The following is a 20,254-nucleotide window of genomic DNA, read 5'->3' as shown; positions in this document are numbered from 1 at the left end:
AAAAAATCTGGCACAAGTTTCTGCTAATTTAAAGACTCCTGTAACCCCTCTGATAAGAAGATCAGAGTTCTCATATTCTTTCATTCCACTTATTAGCATACAAAACTAAATCTGCCACTACTAGTCTGGATTATTTTCTACAAGCTGAATATCTATATAAAAAGGTGTTACTAACTGCTACAAAAGTATAGAGTCATCTATGTTATACTTACCCTGGTAAACTATGTGTAGTCGCTGGCAACCACATTACTGTATACACGTCCTCTCCATGATAACCCCTCCCAAATCATTGCTTGGAAGCGCCAAGAACTTCCATTAACTACTCCCACATCAGTTGTTGGAGTGGTGACCAGGGAGGGGGCATGCCTAAAATAATCACTGCTCGGCCACCTCCATCCAACAGCAGGACATGGGATGTCACAGGAAGTCCTGAGTCCTGCTGCCGGTCAAGTGAAATCGAATCTGGTTTATCATTTTCATTTCACGGTCTTTGAGTGCGGGGGAGGTAACCGAGCATGGAGTTCCGCAATGTGGGAGAGGTCACATGTTCAACCTGCAACTCCATCAATTAGGGATAATGGGATAAGATCTTGTTGACAGGGTATAACAATCAAATTTGGTGCAACCCCATTAACAACTTGAAATACTATTACAGGGTGATGATTCGTCTCCTAACTGAGGGTGCAGTCACACCCTCAGTTAGGGGGGGGGGGAGCCTAGGCCTAATCACTTACGCATTTTCAGTGAAACACATTCAATAACCAGCACCCAGTGTCTTGTATTGTTTAAATGCAAGACAGTAGGTGCTGGTTACCGATCGCTTTCATTTCTATGGAAACGCATATGCATTCAGGCAAAGGCCCGCCCTCCGGCTCTAATGTTGTGTTTGTAGGTGCAGCGCTAGTGGTATGCGTAACTGCACCTTAAGGGTCCCATGCCTGACTTAGAAATTCTAAATTCTAATTCTTCACTAGGCGGAAATGGGAATATTTGTGGCCCAGTCCAGCACACGGTTGTGTTGCCTGTGAATTTAGAAAAATCTCAAACAATATCAAACAAAAAGGTGTTGTGAGGCTGAACGCACATGCACCGGAGGTGGACATCAGCAGATCACTGGCAAATTTCCACATGGCTTTCTCTCGATTACATCAAATAGTGTTTGAGGGAAATATGCCTGTGCCCTGTGAAGGGATTAATCTCGCTTTCCAAAATTAATAGCTGATACATCAATGGGCCTCGGACTTCTAGCACGCTCTCCGATCAGCCAGTTCGGGGGGCAATGGCATACAAGCAGGTGCAGGATGCCCTTCACTGTTTACCTCATGGCTGTGCCAGTTATTACAGCTCAGTGCCATTCACTTGAATACAATGAAATTGTGTTAAGATGTAATACTAGGCACAAATGGTCCCAAAAGTGCAGAACAGTAAATAATAAAGGGAACAGCGCACATGCCAAAACGGCTGATCTGTATTATAAATAATTTCTACTAAACGCGCTCTCTTTATAAATAAGATGTAAAAGGGTATAAGTCGGTGAATGGAAAAAGCGGATGCGCCAGTGTGTCATCCCACATCATGTTATTAGGATTCTTGAAAGTCATGCTTGATGTTAAGGGGTCTGCCTTACAAGGTAGCCAAGAGGAAACGTTTTCCTTATCCAATCCCGAAAAACGAATTTGCGCATTTCTCTCTATTGTTACAGTAATGGGAAAGTGGGAGAGTGCGCAGTGGGAAATCTCTACTCTTAAAGGACATCTACCACCAGGATGAAGGATTGTAAACCAAGCACACTGACATACTGGTGTGTGCCCCCTCCGGCAGGATCTGCCTTTCTTTTAGCTTCTTATGCCCTATTTTTTTTTTTCTATATAAAAAGTCTTTTTAAATTATGAGCCTGAGGGGATCCATAGGTGTCAATGGAGCCTGGAGCCCCTCAGGCTCATTTGCATAAAGACAAGGGTATAGAAAGCTTAAAGAAGAGTTGATCCTGCCAGATGGGGCACACACCAGCAGGTAAGTGTGCTTGGTTTAGATGTCATTTTCATGTCTTCATACTGGATGAAAGTATCTATAGAAGTGTACACATTATTCTACATAAAATAAGTAAATGTCATGCAGTCATTGTCCTGAAGAAACACAAAATCCCCTGATGTGGAGATGCGGAGAGCAGGGAGGGTTTTGTTTACGCGCCGACACTTCCTGCACGCTCATCCTAGTCGCTGTGGAGCCAGTAGTTCTAGTTACACATCATGCGGTGTGTAATACCAGAGTACAACATAGAGCAGCAGGCAGGGCAGTACACCATCCTTACAGAGCAGAAAGGAGGAAGAGATGGCAAGTAGGAAGCGTCTATCCTCATACTGGGCAGTACACCCTCCTTACAGAGCAGATTCGAGGAGGATAAGAGTAGAAGAAGTTCCTATCCTTATACTGGGCAGTACACCGTCCTTACAGAGCAGATTCGAGGAGGATAAGAGTAGAAGAAGTTCCTATCCTCATACTGGGCAGTACACCGTCCTTACAGAGCAGATTCGAGGAGGATAAGAGTAGAAGAAGTTCCTATCCTTATACTGGGCAGTACACGGTCCTTGTAGAGCAGATACAAGTAGGAGAAGAGTAGAAGAAGTTCCTATCCTTATACTGGGCAGTACACCGTCCTTGTAGAGCAGATACAAGTAGGATAAGAGTAGAAGAAGTTCCCATCCTCATACTGGGCAGTACGCGGTCCTTGTAGAGCAGATACGAAAAGGATAAGAGTAGAAGAAGTTCCCATCCTGATACTGGGCAGTACACTGTACTTGTGGAGCAGATACGAGGAGGATAAGAGTAGAAGAAGTTCCCATCCTCATACTGGGCAGTACACGGTCCTTGTAGAGCATATACGAGGAGGATAAGAGTAGAAGAAGTTCCCATCCTCATACTGGGCAGTACACAGTCCTTGTAGAGCAGATACGAGGAGGATAAGAGTAGAAGAAGTTCCTTTCCTCATACTGGGCAGTACACAGTCCTTTTAGAGCAGATACAAGGAGCATATGAGTAGAAGTTGTTCCCATCCTCATACTGGGCAGTACACGGTCCTTGTAGAAGAGATATGAGTAGAAGAAGCTCCTATCCTCATACTGGGCAGTACACAGTCCTTGTAGAGCACATACGAGGAGCATATGAGTAGAAGAAGCTCCTATCCTCATACTGGGCAGTACACAGTCCTTGTAGAGCACATACGAGGAGCATATGAGTAGAAGAAGTTCCTATTCTCATACTGGGCAGTACACGGTCCTTGTGGAGCAGATATGAGGAGGATATGAGTAGAAGAAGTTCCCATCCTCATACTGGGCAGTACGCGGTCCTTATGGAGCAGATACGAGGAGCATATGAGAAGTTCCTATCCTCATACTGGGCAGTACATGGTCCTTGTAGAGCAGATACGAGGAGCATATGAGTAGAAGAAGTTCCTATCCTCATACTGGGCAGTACATGGTCCTTGTAGAGCAGATACGAGGAGCAGATGAGTAGAAGAAGTTCCTATCCTCATACTGGGCAGTACATGGTCCTTGTAGAGCAGATACGAGGAGCATATGAGTAGAAGAAGTTCCTATCCTCATACTGGGCAGTACATGGTCCTTGTAGAGCAGATACAAGTCGGATAGGAGTAACAGGCAGAACAGCATCCTTACAAAGCACCAATGAGGAAGAAATGAGTAGCAGTACACCATCCTTATACAGTAGAAATGAAGATGAAACAAGAAGCAGGCAGTGGGCACCCTCCTATGAGTAAGTACACAATCCTTGTAGAACAGATATGAGGAGGATATGAGTAGCAGGCATGGCCCATCCTCACACTGAGTAGTAAAGCATCCTTAGAGAGCAGGTACGAGGAGGACAAGAGCAGCAATAGTAAGTGTCCATCCTCATACAGGGCAGTACACCATCCTTATAGAGCAGATTCAAGGAGGTACGACCAGCAGGTAGTGGCCATCACCACAGAGGCCCCATACTCTTATCTGCTGCCAGAATTGTGATGGTAACTACTAATAATGTAATAATACTCAGTAAATATAGTTCCTTACATGGCTAAATGGTCAGATACCATGTGACTGGCAGCCTCATGTAGATTATTACCCCATTAGGCTGCATACACACAGGGTGTTAACATATGCGTTTTGTAAACGTAATGTTGACAGCAATATAATTAGGCAAATCTCCTCTATTCAGCTGTTCTCAAAACACATGCGTTAACTCTACTTGTAGATGGAGCCTTAGGTAGGGATTGTCAGTGTATGACCCTAACCAGTTCAATAGCGCAAGCGTAATTCTCGGCCTTGAATTTATGATGCAGGTTCTGAATCCCAAATACATGTATAATATTTTTTTTGTGAACGCACCATTGTTATCCTAAAAACCCTACGAGTGCCATAGGACCAGGATATACATGGTTGAGCTTGCTCTGACAAACTCTGTTCATGTGTCATGTACCCTAATCCAGTATGGTGGAAGTCCATGTGGAATAATTTGCAGTCCAAAAAGTGGAGCGTACACTGTCCAGAATTCATGAATGAACCACACTACGTATAGAAATAAGTGCACCATAACTGTAATCATGATTATATGTATCTATATTGTTCAAAGTGCCTTCTCCGCACTGGGGTCTGTCCATGAAATCTGGCCATAACCAGTCCATGATTCATGGACCCACTACGGCCATGTGCTTTAGCCCAAAGGCTGATCATGCAGCTGGACTATTCATACAGTTAAAGTGAACCCGTCATCAGGAATGTGATTTTTAGCTGGTGACAAGTTCCAATAGCCTGATTTTTAAAAATGCCGTTGTCAGCATTTTGAATACTGCCACTACTGTATAAAACTTTATTTCACATTATCTGGTTCCCTGCCAGCTGCATGTGAGAAGTTCCCAGGGAGGTAGCTGCAGCAGTCTCCTCAAAACTTAGGCAGCTCCCTCTCCCTCCCTCATTTTGTCATGTGCATTGAGCAGGCAGGGGAGGGAGGGGGATACATGAGGAGACACCTGCACACTACCGTCAGGGTGATGCCACACGTGGCGTTTTTTGGTCCGCTTTTAAGCATGCATTTTCAATCCGTTTAAAAACGCATCCATTTTTTACCATTTACCATGCATTTGGTTGCTTTGAACATATTCATCTTAAAAGCAAACAGGTTCAAAGCAGCCAAACGCATGGAAAAGGGTATAAAACGGATGCGTTGTTAAACGGATTGAAGCGCATGCTTGAAAACGGACGAAAAACACCCTGTGTGCGCTTTGATTCTGTTACAAATCGGAATCAAAACGCTAACGTGTGGCATCGCCCTAAGGGTGAAGACACACATGGCGTTTTTGGGACGTTCTTGGGCCGTTTTTACTAAGTGCGTTTTCAGATTGTAAAAAAACGCATGTGTTAAAAAACGCATCCGTTTTTAAAAAAGTTTGTCCGGTTTTCCGAATTTGCGCAATTAAAAACGGACAAAAACGGATGCGGTTTCAAAAAACGCATGCGTTTTTTACAATCTGAAAACGCACTTAGTAAAAACGGCCAAAAAACGCCATGTGTGTCTTCACCCTAAGGGTGCTGCCACACGGGCCATTCTTGGACCATTTCTAAACGGACTGAAAACGCATGCGTTTTTGTATGTTTACCATGCGTTTTGCAGGCTTCAATCCGTTTCATGGCTGCCTACATTTCTAGAAATTAAGATAAACAGTTTCAATCCAGCCAAACGCATGGTAAACATACAAAACGCAAGCCTTTTTAAACGGACTGAAAACACATACGATTTAAAACGGACCAAAAACAGTCCAAGAATGCCCGGTGTGACAGCACCCTTAGCTGGCCCAACTGCACATAACCAGGAGTGTGTTGACTATACACAGGTCAGGTAACAACTGAAGGGCCAACGAACAGACCATGGACTACAAAGCTGGAGCCATCGTAAGATGAATATACAGGCAGTCCCTGGGTTATGTACAGGATAGGGTCCACCGGTTTGTATGTTAGTCGAAACTTTATATTTTAGAATTGTAGCTCCGGACAAAAAAGTTTTTTTGTCCCAGTGACAATTTTCAAAACTTTAGCTGTAATGGGACCAAGGATTGTCAATAAAGCTTCATTACAGACACCTTACAGCTGATCATTGCAGCCTGGGACTAAAGTAACATCCAGAGAGCTTCACCAGAGGTCACAGGGGGCAGAGGGGTCCGTCTGTAACTAGGGGTTGTCTGTAAGTCATGTGTCCTTAAGTAGGGGACTGCCTGCATTTTCCCTTTACACCTGTCCAATACTACATACAGTATGCCAACACGTACCATGCAGGCGGTGAGCTATGGCACCAGGGTTACCATACATGCCGCAGTGTGTACTTGGCATTAGGTGATCTTATAATAACTACACAAGATCTATCTGAAACCAGTTCTTGGGCCGATTGTCCACAAGTTCAGGTCATGAAGCTCACGCCATGTGCTGGTGGGATTTCCTGGACCAAACCCTGTATCACAGAAGTGAAAATCTTGCTAGAGCGAGTTTCTCAAACTGAACTGCTTGTGGGCAACAGGCACACAACTGCTGTTTGCATCTGTGTGTATGTACTGATGGCACACTGCAATGGACCCATGTACATGAACCTGTATTCACAGATCTTTATGGCGGATGTAGAAAATTCAGAGCAATTCCTATTCCTGCCCATGTTTGCAGCTTAAGCCTTCCCATAGAAGAAAAGCATGGATGCCACTCAGGTGCCACCTATGTGCGGTCCATATTTGCGGATCAGTTACTAGGTAATACAATCACGTGATCCTTCAATTGTATCAAGGTGTACCGAGGCCCAATGTGTATGTAGGTAGACCACAGTTTACCCCTTTGTAGGGTAGGGCGAGCTGAAAGGGGTTTGCCCATGAAAGAAAGTTCTTACATATTAATCCCCAAGTGATGTTTACACAATAAAGATCATTTTAACCCTTTACTTTACAATTTTACTCACTTTTATTACCGTTTTAGCACCTATAAAAAGATCGCTGCTTGCTGTCACTCCACAGGAAGCTTCATTGTTTACTTCCTGTGGACAGAAATCTGTTTCTGGTCATGTGATGTCCCACCGGTGTCCGGCTCATTAGTATCACAGAGAGTAATCAGAGATTGTGCGATTTAATGAGCCGTGCACCTGTGTGACATCTAATGACTAGCGATATAACAAGCTATGCATCCGTGTGACGTCACATGACCAGGGAAAGATTTTTATCCACAGGAAATAAACAATGACCATTCCTATAGAATGAAAGCAAGCAGAGATCTAGGAAGTAAACAATGACCATTCCTATAGAATGAAAGCAAGCAGAGATCTAGGAAGTAAACAATGACCATGTATATAGAATGAAAGCAAGCAGAGATCTAGGAAGTAAACAATGACCATGTATATAGAATGAAAGCAAGCAGAGATCTAGGAAGTAAACAATGACCATGTATATAGAATGAAAGCAAGCAGAGATCTAGAAAACTGCAAGGAATTGATAGAGAAAGTATATTGGAAAATTGTATAACTTTCCATTACACAAACAATATCAAGTGGACAACCCCTTTAATGTTTCGGACCCTAAACCCCAATTATATTATGGTTTGCTGAAAATTTAATGTCTCTGCAAGAGGTTGGGACAAGCTAGTGGTATCATTTGCCAGTCTTTCTCCAAAAACGAATGACAGACAGGTGACGCGTGGAGACGCGTGGACAAACCTGTGCACTGCAAGTAGCCTTAAAGGGAGTTCCCCTCTAATGACACAAGTCACTGCCTGTTTCAATGTTATATATAGGAAACATAAGCTATCAATGATATCCCAGCACATGTGATCAGTTATCTCCGACTGTCCCATAGAGATGTGCTCCATTCATTCAGAAATGACCAGGGCCCTGATGTTGTGATCAACGGGGTCTGGGTTGTCAGGCCACCAGTGATCTGTCACTTATCTCCTATCCTGTAGGAGCATCAGGCACAACGCAGAAGTTTACCAGATAAATATCATATAAATGCAGGCTATAGATGGGATTTACCGTAGCACTATAAATCAGTATGGGTCAGCCACCGCAGCCAAAACACAGTAATTTCTTATTTCATCACGTGGCCTCAAACAGAAGTCATTTTTGCAAGATTTTCCTAACATGCCAAAACACGATATGAACTGAGCCTTGTCACAATCACAAAAGGTACAAACGCACTGTACAGAAATCTATGAAAATCAACACCATTTATGCAGAGCAAGGTCTTAATACTACCAAAATAAATAAAAAAACAGAACTATAATGTAACAAAACAAAAGCGTCACGTAGCAGCCGGGGTGGAGCTGCTACAATGTAACAGGCAGAGTCACATGTAACAATGTCAATACCGTCAGAGGCTTCTATGATATTGGAGACATATGACGGATTCTCCTCCGTGCCAGCGTTGTCACAATTACTAAATGACTTAAAAATCGCATCCTTTAAGGCGTCAGGGAAATTCAAGAGCGGTCTGGAATCATCCAAATTCAACAGGAAGGCTCTGGCTGGTGAGGAACTACAATTCCCAGGATGCCCTGACAGCCTCCAGATGTCAGGGCATGCTGGGAGTTGTAGTTTCACACCAGCTGGCTTACAATAAGTTGCTTTATAGGTAAATTCCTCCAGATTTTGCAGATCTCCACATCCTGACTTTGCTTCCTTGCAAGATCTGCAGAATCACAAGTCATCTCCTTGTTGCAAAAAAAGTAAGTGCCCCCCTCCCTGCATGCAAAAGCTGCACTCACCTGTCCGAGGCCGCAGACTGTGTTCCACTCATTGGGTTCCCTTGGGATAGTCCTTACCTTAGCTAAGTTGCATGATAGTTCAACTCTAGCTAGATTTGCAAGCTTAGGGCAACCCTTCCCGTCCCGCAGGGGGATGGTAACTCCAAGCAGTAGCTCATAAGGGCAACGGGGTAACGGAGACCGGAGAGCTAGGCATTAAAAGTCACCAAAACAAGAGTTTTCTTCTGCCGGTACTCAAGGGTACTAAGTACCAGCACCTCTCCGGGACTCATCGTGCAGAGCGCGCATGCGCCGAGGAAGAGGGGAAGGTGGGGGGAGATTGAAGTCTCGCGCGGCGGGAGATTTCGCCCTAGACGTGAGCAAGGCCCGCGCCTGCGCAGTGGGCGTCAGCGCTCGGCTCGTCCGGCAGGATTCCTGCACCGGAGTGCGCATGCGTTCTCACGTCACCACCAATTACTGGCGGCTCTGGGGAAAAACATACACACTCAAATACAAAAAAAAAGCTTAGGCGGGCAAATCTCGCGATGGCCGCGATGCGACTCTGGTGAGACATATTTCGCGCATGCGCTGTATGCTGGTGGCCTGTATAAGCCCTGTAAAGGCTTCCATTTTATGAGCCTTGTTGGCTTAGAAATTGTCCCATTTCTGCACATTAATGTTAATGTTTTTTTTTATAAAAAGTTATATAATTTTCTAATATAGTTTCTGTATTAATGCCTCACTGTTTTCTAGATCTCTGCTTGCTGTCAATCTATAGAAAGCTTCTATGTTTACTACCTGTGGATAGAGAGCTGCCCATGGTCACACAGGTGCACGGCTCGCTATATCATAGAGACTAATCAGAGCTGTGTGATGTAACGAGCTGTGCACTTGTGTGACCATGGACAGATCTCTATCCCCTGGAAGTAAACATAGAAGCTTCTATAGAGTGACAGCAAACAGAGATCTAGAAAACCCTGAGGAATTGATACAGAAAGTATATAGGAAAATTGTGTGACTTTTTATAATATAAACATAACATAAACTCCTTAAAAGCCTATTTTATTTTTATTTTCCCATCCCATAATGTTTTAAATTTTCTGTTGCTGTCACTTTATGAGGATTTTCTTTTTAATTTTTGTCAATGTCATATTCCCAAGCCCCTAACTTTTCTATTTTTATATTGCCACCACTGTATGAGGGTTTTTTTTTTTCACACACTGCCATATTTGTGGTGCATTAAGTGTATCTAGTGACTATCATTACTCTATAAACCTGAATATAAGCCAAGGCACCTGACTTCACCACTTATTAGGGCACATTTACTCACCCGTCTGCTAGAGTTCGGCCGGCGCCACACAGGGCGCTTTGTCTGCGCTTGCGAACGCAAACGCAGACAAAGCGCCCTGTGTGGCGCCGGCCTTCACCGAAAGTGCATTGTCTGATGCTATTAGTGCCGCCATTCACTAAGATTGTGCGCCCGATATCCTGCATCTCGGTGCTTTGGCTTGCGACACAATTCGAAAGTTTCATTCCGCACTCAGTTCCAATCAGTCGGATCGTCTGGCGGCTCGCCCCCAAATTTGTGGCACATGAAAGCCAGCGCAGCTGCGCCAAAAAACGATCACGTGCAACACAATACCAGCACAGACATTTGTTGTTAAATACCTGTCACAGCCATGCAATCCCCGAAAAAAGGTGCAAATTCCGACAAAAGTGAGCAGCGCGCGACCCTTAGTTAATGAGCCCCATTGACTTTACTATAAGTCTAGGGTGGGAAATGCAATGGTCACCCTCACTACTGACATGCCCAGCAAGCTCCACTCACTAATGCAAAGCCCATCAGCTTCCCTCACTAATGAACTGCCCAGCAGCCTTCTCTCACCAATAAAATGGCTAACAGCCTCCCCTCACTAGTGAAATGTCCAGCAGCCTCCCCTAGTAATGAAATGCCCAGAAGCCTCCCCTCACTAATAAAATGCCCAGCAACCTCCCCTCACTAATGAAATGCCCAGCAGCCTCCCCTCACTAATGAAATGCCCAGCAGCCTCCACTCACTAATGAAATGCCCAGCAGCCTCCACTCACTAGTGAAATGTCCAGCAGCCTCCACTCACTAGTGAAATGCCCAGCAGCCTCCACTCACTAGTGAAATGCCCAGCAGCCACCACTCACTAGTGAAATGTCCAGCAGCCTCCCCTCAGTAATGAGATGCCGAGCAGCCTCCACTCACTAGTGAATTACCCAGCAGTCTACGCTCACTAATGAGATGCTGAGCAACCTCCCCTCTCTAATGAGATGCCCAGCAGCCTCTATTCACTAGTGTAATGCCCAGCAACCTCCTCTCTCTAATGCCCGGCAGCCTGCATTCACTAGTGAAATGCCCAGCAGCCTCCCCTCACTAGTAAAATGCGGAGCAGCCTTGACTCACTAGTGAAATGCCCAACAACTTTCCCTAGTAATGAAATATCCAGAAGCCTCAAATCAATAGTGAGATGCCCAGCAGCTTCCACTCACTAGCCTGAAAGATTATATGCAAATGAGCCTAAGTGGCTCCAAGCTTCATAGGTATTAATGAAGGCTGGAGCCCCTCAGGCTCATTTGCATACAATCTTTCATCCAGTCACTTAATATGGTTATAACTTTTGAACATTATAACTTACCAAAATGATTTTGTGATGGTTTCTTTCATGACAAATTATACTTCATGTTAGTAGTAAATTTTGCTTTACATGTTTTGCCCTTATATATAAATAAACTAAAATCTGCCATTTATTTTTTTTAGAAATTCCTGATTTTCAAATTTTGAAATGATCTGATTTTGAAATTGATAATTTTACCACCAAAATGAGTTACCTACAAATCCCATATCTCAACATTCATTATATTTTCATTATTTTTTAAGTCCTTTTATTTGTATATGATGATTGAGAGCTTACAATTCGAACAGAGATATTCATTTTGTTCCCAAAATTTGTACATTAAAATTTTTGTGATCATTTTTTTATTTAAGTGAGTTAGAAAAATAAATTATAAGATCCCTTAAAGGAAACCTACCATTTAGAATGGTCGGTGTAAGCTGTAAGTACCGAGCACCAGCTCAGGATGAGCTGGTGCCGGTGCTTACTTTCATTAGTGTTATATACCGCTGTATCGCGGTTTTAACACTTTTTAAACTTTAGAGCAGAAGGGGTTTCGGCGCTGCGCGCGACCGTGCGAGCGCAACATCTCCGCTATTTCCTATGTAGGCGCGCGCACGCAGCGCCGAAGCGTCTTCTGCTCTGAAGTTTAAAAAGTGTTAAAACCGCGTTACCGCGGTTTATAACACTAACTAAAGTAAGTACCGGCACCAGCTCACCCTGAGCTGGTGCTCGGTACTTACAGCTTACCCCTGCCATTCTAAATGGTAGGTTTCCTTTAATGAATATAGAACTTAGTGGATTTTAGTTTCCCCATTGCCGCCCCTTTTGTGAGCTATAAAATTTTAGGTTTTCTATTAGTGGGGCCATTTGATGAGATTTTCCACTGGTACCATTTTGGGGGTTCTATGCCCTAATATTGAAAATTTATAAACTTTTTTGGGGGGTCGGAGGAGTAGAAAATCATCAATACTGTAATGGATTTTTTTTAACTTTTTTTTTGTGCACAACTCGTTATAACTCACAATGTAATCATATCTGTGTGTTATAACGAGCCGTGCACCTGTGTGACATCACATGACCAGGGACCAGTGTTTATTTACAGGAAGTAAACGATGAAGCTTCCTGTTGCATGACAGCAAAAACCAGCGTTGTAAGCGCTGGGAGATGGTGCGGCCGGCCGGAAGTTCCCTGTGCGCCCTTGTAATGAAACCGGCGCACAGAGAAGACCGGCCGCGGCGCGGGACATCGGCGGTGCCGGACGAGGTAAGTACATGGTTATTATTTTTAAATAGCCCTCCCCAGCCCGGCCACAAGTAATTTTTAAAACCCGGATAACCCCTTTAACCCCTTATCACCGACACTAGTTTTCAGCTCAATGACCAGACTTGATTTTTCAAATCTGACATGTCTCACGATAAGTGGTTATAACTTCGGAACGCTTTAACATATCCGGGTGATTTTGAGAATGTTTTCTCGTGACACATTGTACTTCATGTTAGTTATAAAATTTAAGTGATAAGTTTTGCGTTTCGTTCTGAAAAAAAGTGAAAATTTGGCAAAAGTTTGTAAAAATTCTTCATTTTCCAAGTTTGAAATGTTCTGGTTTCCAGACAAGATGTAAAACTACCCAAAAAGTTTGATAATTAACATTTACAGAATATCTGCTTTATGTTGGGATGATATTTTATGCTTCTGGTCATTTTTCTAGGATGTTATGAGGTGCAGAACTTTAGGTGCGATTTTTCTTATTTTCATGAAAATTGCCAAAACTCACATTTTGAGGGACAACTCAGCTTTCAAGTGACTTTGAGAGGCCTAAATAATAGTAAAACCCCATAAATTACCCCACTATAGAAAGTTCACCCCTCAACGTATGTAAAACAACTTCTATTAAGTCTATTAACCCTTTAAGTGTTTCACATGGGTTAAAAAATATGGACCTGCGATTTTGGAAAATACATTCATTTAGGCCAAAACTGACATTTTCAGAAGAAATTAAATGATGAAACGCACTGCAACGCTTGATGCCCAATTCCTCCCGAGTTAACTGATACCCCATATGTGGTGGTGACTGCTGTACGGGCGCACGGCCGAGTATAGGATGAATGGAGGCGCCATTCACAGCAGATTTGTATTGTCACATTGTACGACCTATACATTTTTATTTTTTTTGGTAATGCGAACATCTGAGGGCTTATTTTTTATGGGATGAGATACAATGTATAGATAATTTATTTTGGGAGTCTATAGCTTATTCATGAGATTTTATTAACTATTTCAAGGGGGACACAAACAAAATCATCAATTTTTATTTTGGATTGTTAGCATTTTTTTCCCCCCGCTCACCGTAACGTAAAAATAATATTTTATCTTTATTCTCTGGTTCACTACGATTGCGGTGATACCTCATTTATATAGTTTTTCTTATTTTTGCTCAATTTTCCTGAGCAAAACCAATATTGGAGAAAATCGCATTGTTTTTACTATTGACAACTTTTCAGGGCCATAAATTCTGTATTTTTCTGTTGTCAGATCTGGCTGAGGGCTTATTTTTTGCGAAACAGTTGTTCTTTTCAGTCGTATCATATTAGGTAATGTAACTTTTTTTTATCACTTTTTAGAACATTTTTTGTGATGGTGTTTGATGAAAAATTGTATATTATGGGAAGTTTTCAGAGTAAGCACACCGGGGGAGTCCGATCCACGGGGGACACACTTGCACACCGCGGTCATGCTTGACCGCGGCGTGTAAGGGGTTAAACACCCGGGATCGGAGTTTTTCCGATCCCGGGTGTTAGTGCCGGGTCTGGGCTGTGATATCACAGCCCGACACCGGCACTATACTGACCCGATGTCCCGAAATCTTTTTCTGACGCGGCGCCGTAGAAAGGCGTACGCGTCAGAAGAAGTACCCTTAATGACCGCCGTAAAAACCCGATACGGCGGTCATTAAGGGGTTAATAGTTCTTTCCTTAAGGACAACACAATGTCCAAAACTTGTCAGGTGGATTGATGCTCTCCTATTTTTCCTTCAAGTTGGGTGTATGTCATGTATCAGATTTTTAAATGGAACGATTGCTATACGCTTCTCCTTGCACGTGGCTTTGCTGGAGCCGGCCCAGCTCTGTGTTTCTGATGCATCGAACTTAACTACATTCACGTGTGTGATTGAGCCGAGAAAATTATTTCCCATTGAAATGAAAAGGAATATAATCTGCAGCCATCTGAAGACATGGACCCCTCATAGCAGCAAATTCTTCTTTATATGGGGTACACCATGTGCTTTCTTTTTTATATGCTCTACATATCACTCCACAGTTCATTAAATTGTCATCTAATGATAATTAACAACATTCCAGAAGTAATGTAGAGTTGTCTCTGGAGGCTCTAAGATGTTAGGAGAGGAAAAAAGGTGCATGGATTGTGCTCCGTAGTGCCAAAAGTGCTAAAGGTTGTATTCCCCGGAAAGACTCCACCCAAACCCTTCTGAAATAAATCCTTTGTCTTCTGCTGCACTGTAAATCAATGGGAGGCAAAGCGTAGGATTAGGCTGTTGTGGAATTACAAGTCCCAGCATGTTTTCCCAGGAATTTTACTTTCATAAAACTTGATATCCAGACACTTTTTCTATCTAAAATGTATCTAGAACTCTCATGAAAGCTACATAGGGAACGCCGCATGATATCTGATAAAAATAAGAATTGCAACACAAGATCTTTCAACAAAAAAAATTAAGTGTCTGAGATTACTTTCATGCGCTCGCTAATAAGCCACCAGTGCCAGATATCATCCAGGGGACGGAAAACAAGGATCACTTAAGTCATTATTTAAAGTGGTTGTGCCACTGAAGCAAGTTATGACCTGTCGACAGGATAGACTATAACTTGCTGGTTGATGGGATCTGCCTTCTGGCTTCCCTACAGATCCTGAGAACAAGGCTGCACTTCTCGCTACAGTCTTAACTTTAACAGCAGATTGTACTGCACAGGGATGTGGCATCCAAGAAGTTTACGTGGCAAATTATTGCCACAAGTTCTACAGTCCTTGTCAGCTCCTTGTCAAAAGAAATAAATCATAGTGCACAAAATGTATCCATGTGACAGACAGTGATTAAACCTCCTTCCCAGCTGTCCCTCCATAATTGACCTACCTACTCCAACTGGTTAATGTTTCCTTCCTGCGCCAAAGTGCAAACACAGAGATAAAGACAAGACAATACAAACAATGAAGGACTGTGGTCAAATATGGGTCAGAACCAAGATGAAAAAGCAGTACAAAATCACAAGGCAAATGGATAGTCAAAGAATCCGGCAGAGGGTCAAAGAGACCAGAAGACATAATAAACACTAGCTCAGTACAAGACTATACCAAGCAAAGAGACCTAGTCCACAGAACCTTTTATAAGATGCCAAAGCCCTGGTCCAGAAGATGATTGGAGAAGTTCTCTTCCACCAGACAGGGCAACAATGAGAGTGGGGAGAGATTTTGTCCTTAACATTGGATTAACTGTTAACGAACCAGAGCAGAGTTCACAGGAGACAGGTTGATGTTGTGCAGATCAATCAAGGATGTCAGAAAAGAAGTATAACAGTGTTCATATTAGCAAAGACAGAATGGAAGAAGATTACACTTAATAGAGCATCACCAGCCGAATTCTGGGATTCTGCTGTGCTAGAAAGCTTTCATGTTTTTAATAAAACTTCAGAAAATGTTTAATTTTTCCCTGTTTTTGCCATGTTTTGCCATAAAAACCTAAAAAATTATAAACCATTATATGTTGTTTGGATACCAAATTAAAGCCTTACTTCAGCCGCAAACAATATTTTGCTTAAGTATCAAACAAAAAAAATGATTAGCTTACAACGTATCGCACCAAAAGCTGCAATTTTGCTGTGGTATTTCAGTCATTAGAAGACCTTGGTCTTAGGCTATGGCTAGTAATTGTTTGATAATCCCTCTCTACACCAAAGACAAAACAGTACAAACAGAAAAGAATAGTTGCCAGGGCCAGTTTACAGCAAAGAGAGTGAATGTAGTACAAAGATTGCATGACAAGACAGTAGTCTGAAAAGGAGCCAAAGGTCAGAATACCAGGAACTCAGCGATCAGAGTCAAAACATATGGATCCAATTAGGGGGAACTCTATAATCAGCCCCCAGGAAGGATGGGCAAAACACATATGTGATCTGAATAGCGATTGGGCCAGAATTCTACTCAACCAGATAACACAGGCAGGGTCGGCTCTAGGTTTCAGTAGGCCCCTGGTCGATAGAGCCTCAGTGGGCTCCTTTGCAGTGAACTCAGGGGGAAGCATTAAAAATTCTGAAACTAAAACAGTCTCCTGTTACCTAAAATAATTCCTAGTTTATCATCCGTAACAGCCCCCTCATGGTTATTTTATATACAGCCCCCTCATGGTTATTTTATATACAGCCCCCTCATGGTTATTTTATATACAGCCCCCTCCTGGTTATTTTATATACAGCCCCCTCCTGGTTATTTTATATACAGCCCCCTCATGGTTATTTTATATAAAGCCCCTTTACCACCAATGAGTTCATTAGATACAGCCCTCCCACCCCCATGGATTTCCTTTGTACAGCCTTATGTGGTCCCCCCCAGCAGGTCTGGGCCCCGGCATTGCCCGGGTATGCCCAGTGCTGGCGCCAGCCCTAGTTTTGAACCTAAGAGACAGGTTTGGTGCTAGACAGCTAAACCCACTGCAGTTGTTCAGAAAGGCACGAAGATACAATCAGACACAAACAGAGGATGACACCAACACTGGTGTTACAATCATATTTTAGTCAAAAAGTGCATGCGCTTGATCTCTATGAACATTGCATAATTATGAAGACACCCCTATATGCACCTTTTGAATTTTATAGAATTCCATCAATTTGTTTTCTGGCTAAAGTAAATTTTTGAAATGGGTTTATTATAAGATTTTTAGACATTTGCCAGAAAGTAGCAAATCTTTGGGCATTAGAATCTGTCTCTCCTACCTTGAATGATCCTCTTTGGCTAAGTTCACATTTGAGTTCAGCAGGGTCAGTTCTTTCTTCCGTTTATTAAATAGCGGAAATAGTGTCTCTTTTTTCTATGTATAATGGAAATGTACTGTTACCTTCTGTACATCAGTATGTATAAAGGGAAAGGAAGAACTTCCGTTCACCTTCAGTATTCGGTTAAGCTTTTCTAAACTGGAGAGTGTTACAGAGAGCCCAGATGCAAGTGTGAACGTAAGCGTAAGCTCATGTATAGCCATATAGGAGTTGAACTTTTTTTTGCCCTGAAATTTGTAGATATTAGGGCTTATTTACTAAGGGTCGCGCTACTCACTTTCATCGGACTTTGCACCTTTTTTGGGGATTACACGGCTTGGACAGGTATTTATCAGGTGTCTGTGCTGGGATTGTGTTGCACTCGATTAGATCCATGTGACACAATTTAGGGGCGTGGCCGTTCCGACTGATTCGGATTGAGCGCGGGATTTAACTTTTAAATTGTGTCACATACCAAGCACTTACATGCACCAGGAAGAAGAAGGTGACCTCCGGCGGACCTGAGCGGGGAAGCGACACATACAGGATATCGGGCGCACGATCTTAGTGAATCGCGGCACAGTGCTTTATCGTCGGACAATGCACTTTCTGTGAACTCCTCTGGACGGCTAAGTAGTTGTGCCCCATTGCCTCCTCTTACCACTAGGGTTAAGCACAAAGCACTGGGTCAGTAGGATTTCAAGAAATGTATAATTATTGCAGACAGGAAATGCAAATAGAACACCAATCACAGCTCAGGTTTCATTTTACCAGTGCTAATGAATATTTTAAAGGAGAGCTGTGATTGGTTGCCATGGGTAAGTAGAAATATTCTGACTTTCAGACAGCTTGATAAATCTGCCCCCTTTTTTTTCAACCGTATAAATTATATGATATCATCTCGATGAAGTCCGATGTATGAAATGCCATTTTTAATAAATCTCCCTTGTGACTTATTAGAAAATATGAAAAAAAAAAAATCAATTTAGCAAATTTAGGTATAGAAACATGAATAACTGCCAAGAATACAAAAATCAGTAGAGGACAAATAAAAGGTTGAGATATTAAGCTCATACGTCTTATCTGTGTTTCCTAATGAGCAGCGACTGCCAGATATCAGTCAGAGGAAAGTAACCAAGGTTGTCCGGCCAATATCTCTTCAGTAACACTTAATATGACCTAATTTGTCAAGTTTTTTTTTTGCTTATGATTCAAAACCTTATAGTTGACTCAAAACTTAGTACAGGAAAGTTAAGAGAATGGGGAAAAAGTCTCAGTAATGCACGTAGGCCATTGACACATATGCATTAAATGAAAGTGTAACTAAACCTTAGAAGTCATTTTTTAATTTAAGTGAATATTGTTAGGGCAGCACGGTGGCTCAGTGGGTAGCATTACTGCCTTGCAGTGCTGGATCCTGGGTTCAAGTCCCATCCAGGTCAACATTTGCAAAGAGTTTGTATATTCTCTCTCTGATTGCGTGAGTTTCCTCTCACACTACAAAAACATACCAGTAGGTGGATTAGATTGTGAGCCCCATTTGGGGACAGGGACTGACTTGGCAAGCGCTGTGTATTCTGTGTGCACTTAATAAATAAAGAATTATTATTATTAGAGTGCATATAAAGTTAGAGATACAACTGTGGAATACCGTATATACTCGAGTATAAGCCGAGGCCCCTAATTTTACCACCAAAAACTGGGAAAACCCATTGACTCGAGTATAAGCCAAGGGTGGGAAATGCATTAGTTACAGCCCAACCAGTATATAGCCAGCCAGCTCCCAGTAGTATATAGCCAGCCCACAGTAGTATACACCCAGCCTGCCCCCATGTAGTATACAGCCAGCCCAGCCTGCCCCCATGTAGTATACAGCCTGCCCCCATGTAGTATACAGCCAGCCCAGCCTGCCCCCTGTAGTATACAGCCAGCCCAGCCAGCCCCCTGTAGTATACAGCCAGCCCAGCCTGCCCCCAGTAGTATACAGCCGGCCCAGCCTGCCCCCAGTAGTATACAGCCGGCCCAGCCTGCCCCCAGTAGTATACAGCCAGCCCAGCCTGCCCCCATTTGTATACAGCCAGCCCAGCCTGCCCCCAGTAGTATACTGCCTGCCCCCTGTAGTATACAGCCAGCCCAGCCTGCCCCCTGTAGTATACAGCCAGCCCAGCCTGCCCCCATTTGTATACAGACAGCCCAGCCTGCCCCCTGTAGTATACAGCCAGCCCAGCCTGTCCCCTGTAGTATACAGCCTGCCCCCAGTAGTATACAGCCTGCCCCCAGTAGTATACAGCCAGCCCAGCCTGCTCCCAGTAGTAGAAAACTCGGCTTATACACAAGTATATACGGTAATCATTCTATATATCATATGTAAATATATAACACTAGGGAACAATTTTCCAGTTAAGGCCTCATTCCCACTGCCGCATGGGGGACGTATGTACGGCCGATATACGTCCCCCATTGACAGCAATGGGCACACACGTGCGGCACCGTACTGCTCCGTACCCTGTGAAAAAATGGGATAAGATAGATTTTTCTGCAATTTTTGACTAAAATAGTCATCCTGATTTCAAAACTAAAGTTATCTTTCTTCAATCACGTCAAATTTTTTACTCTATCTTAATGTGACCTCTATAGCCTGGATTGAGGGAAGCACTGGTGCTCTCCTATTGCCTCAGAGCCGACCTTTCTCGATTGGGAAGCACAACCCTGGAGATCAGGAAGAGGTTCATTCTTGTCTAGGCTACTTTTTACCACCTCCACTGTTAAAACAAAGCAATATAACAACAGCAATACAAAATAGTCAAAAACAC

General features: G+C 43.1%; 1 protein-coding gene across 4 annotated transcripts in view; it reads right to left on the bottom strand.

The window, feature by feature from the left end:
* Positions 1-9,108, bottom strand: part of ARHGEF12 (Rho guanine nucleotide exchange factor 12) — a 97,125-nt gene extending 88,017 nt beyond the window's left edge. For all 4 annotated transcript variants that reach the window (XM_072155626.1, XM_072155627.1, XM_072155628.1 and 1 more), the window contains exon 1: positions 8,781-9,108. In XM_072155626.1, coding sequence (XP_072011727.1) covers positions 8,781-8,812 — 32 coding nt within the window. In that variant the 5' untranslated portion in view covers positions 8,813-9,108. The remainder of the gene's footprint in view (positions 1-8,780) is intronic.
* Between the last annotated feature and the right edge of the window lie 11,146 nt (positions 9,109-20,254).

Source organism: Engystomops pustulosus, chromosome 6 (assembly GCF_040894005.1).
Source record: "Engystomops pustulosus chromosome 6, aEngPut4.maternal, whole genome shotgun sequence".
NCBI classification, from domain to species: domain Eukaryota; kingdom Metazoa; phylum Chordata; class Amphibia; order Anura; family Leptodactylidae; genus Engystomops; species Engystomops pustulosus.
Note: the sequence above shows the minus strand (reverse complement) of the source record. Positions and strands in the feature narration are given on the sequence as shown.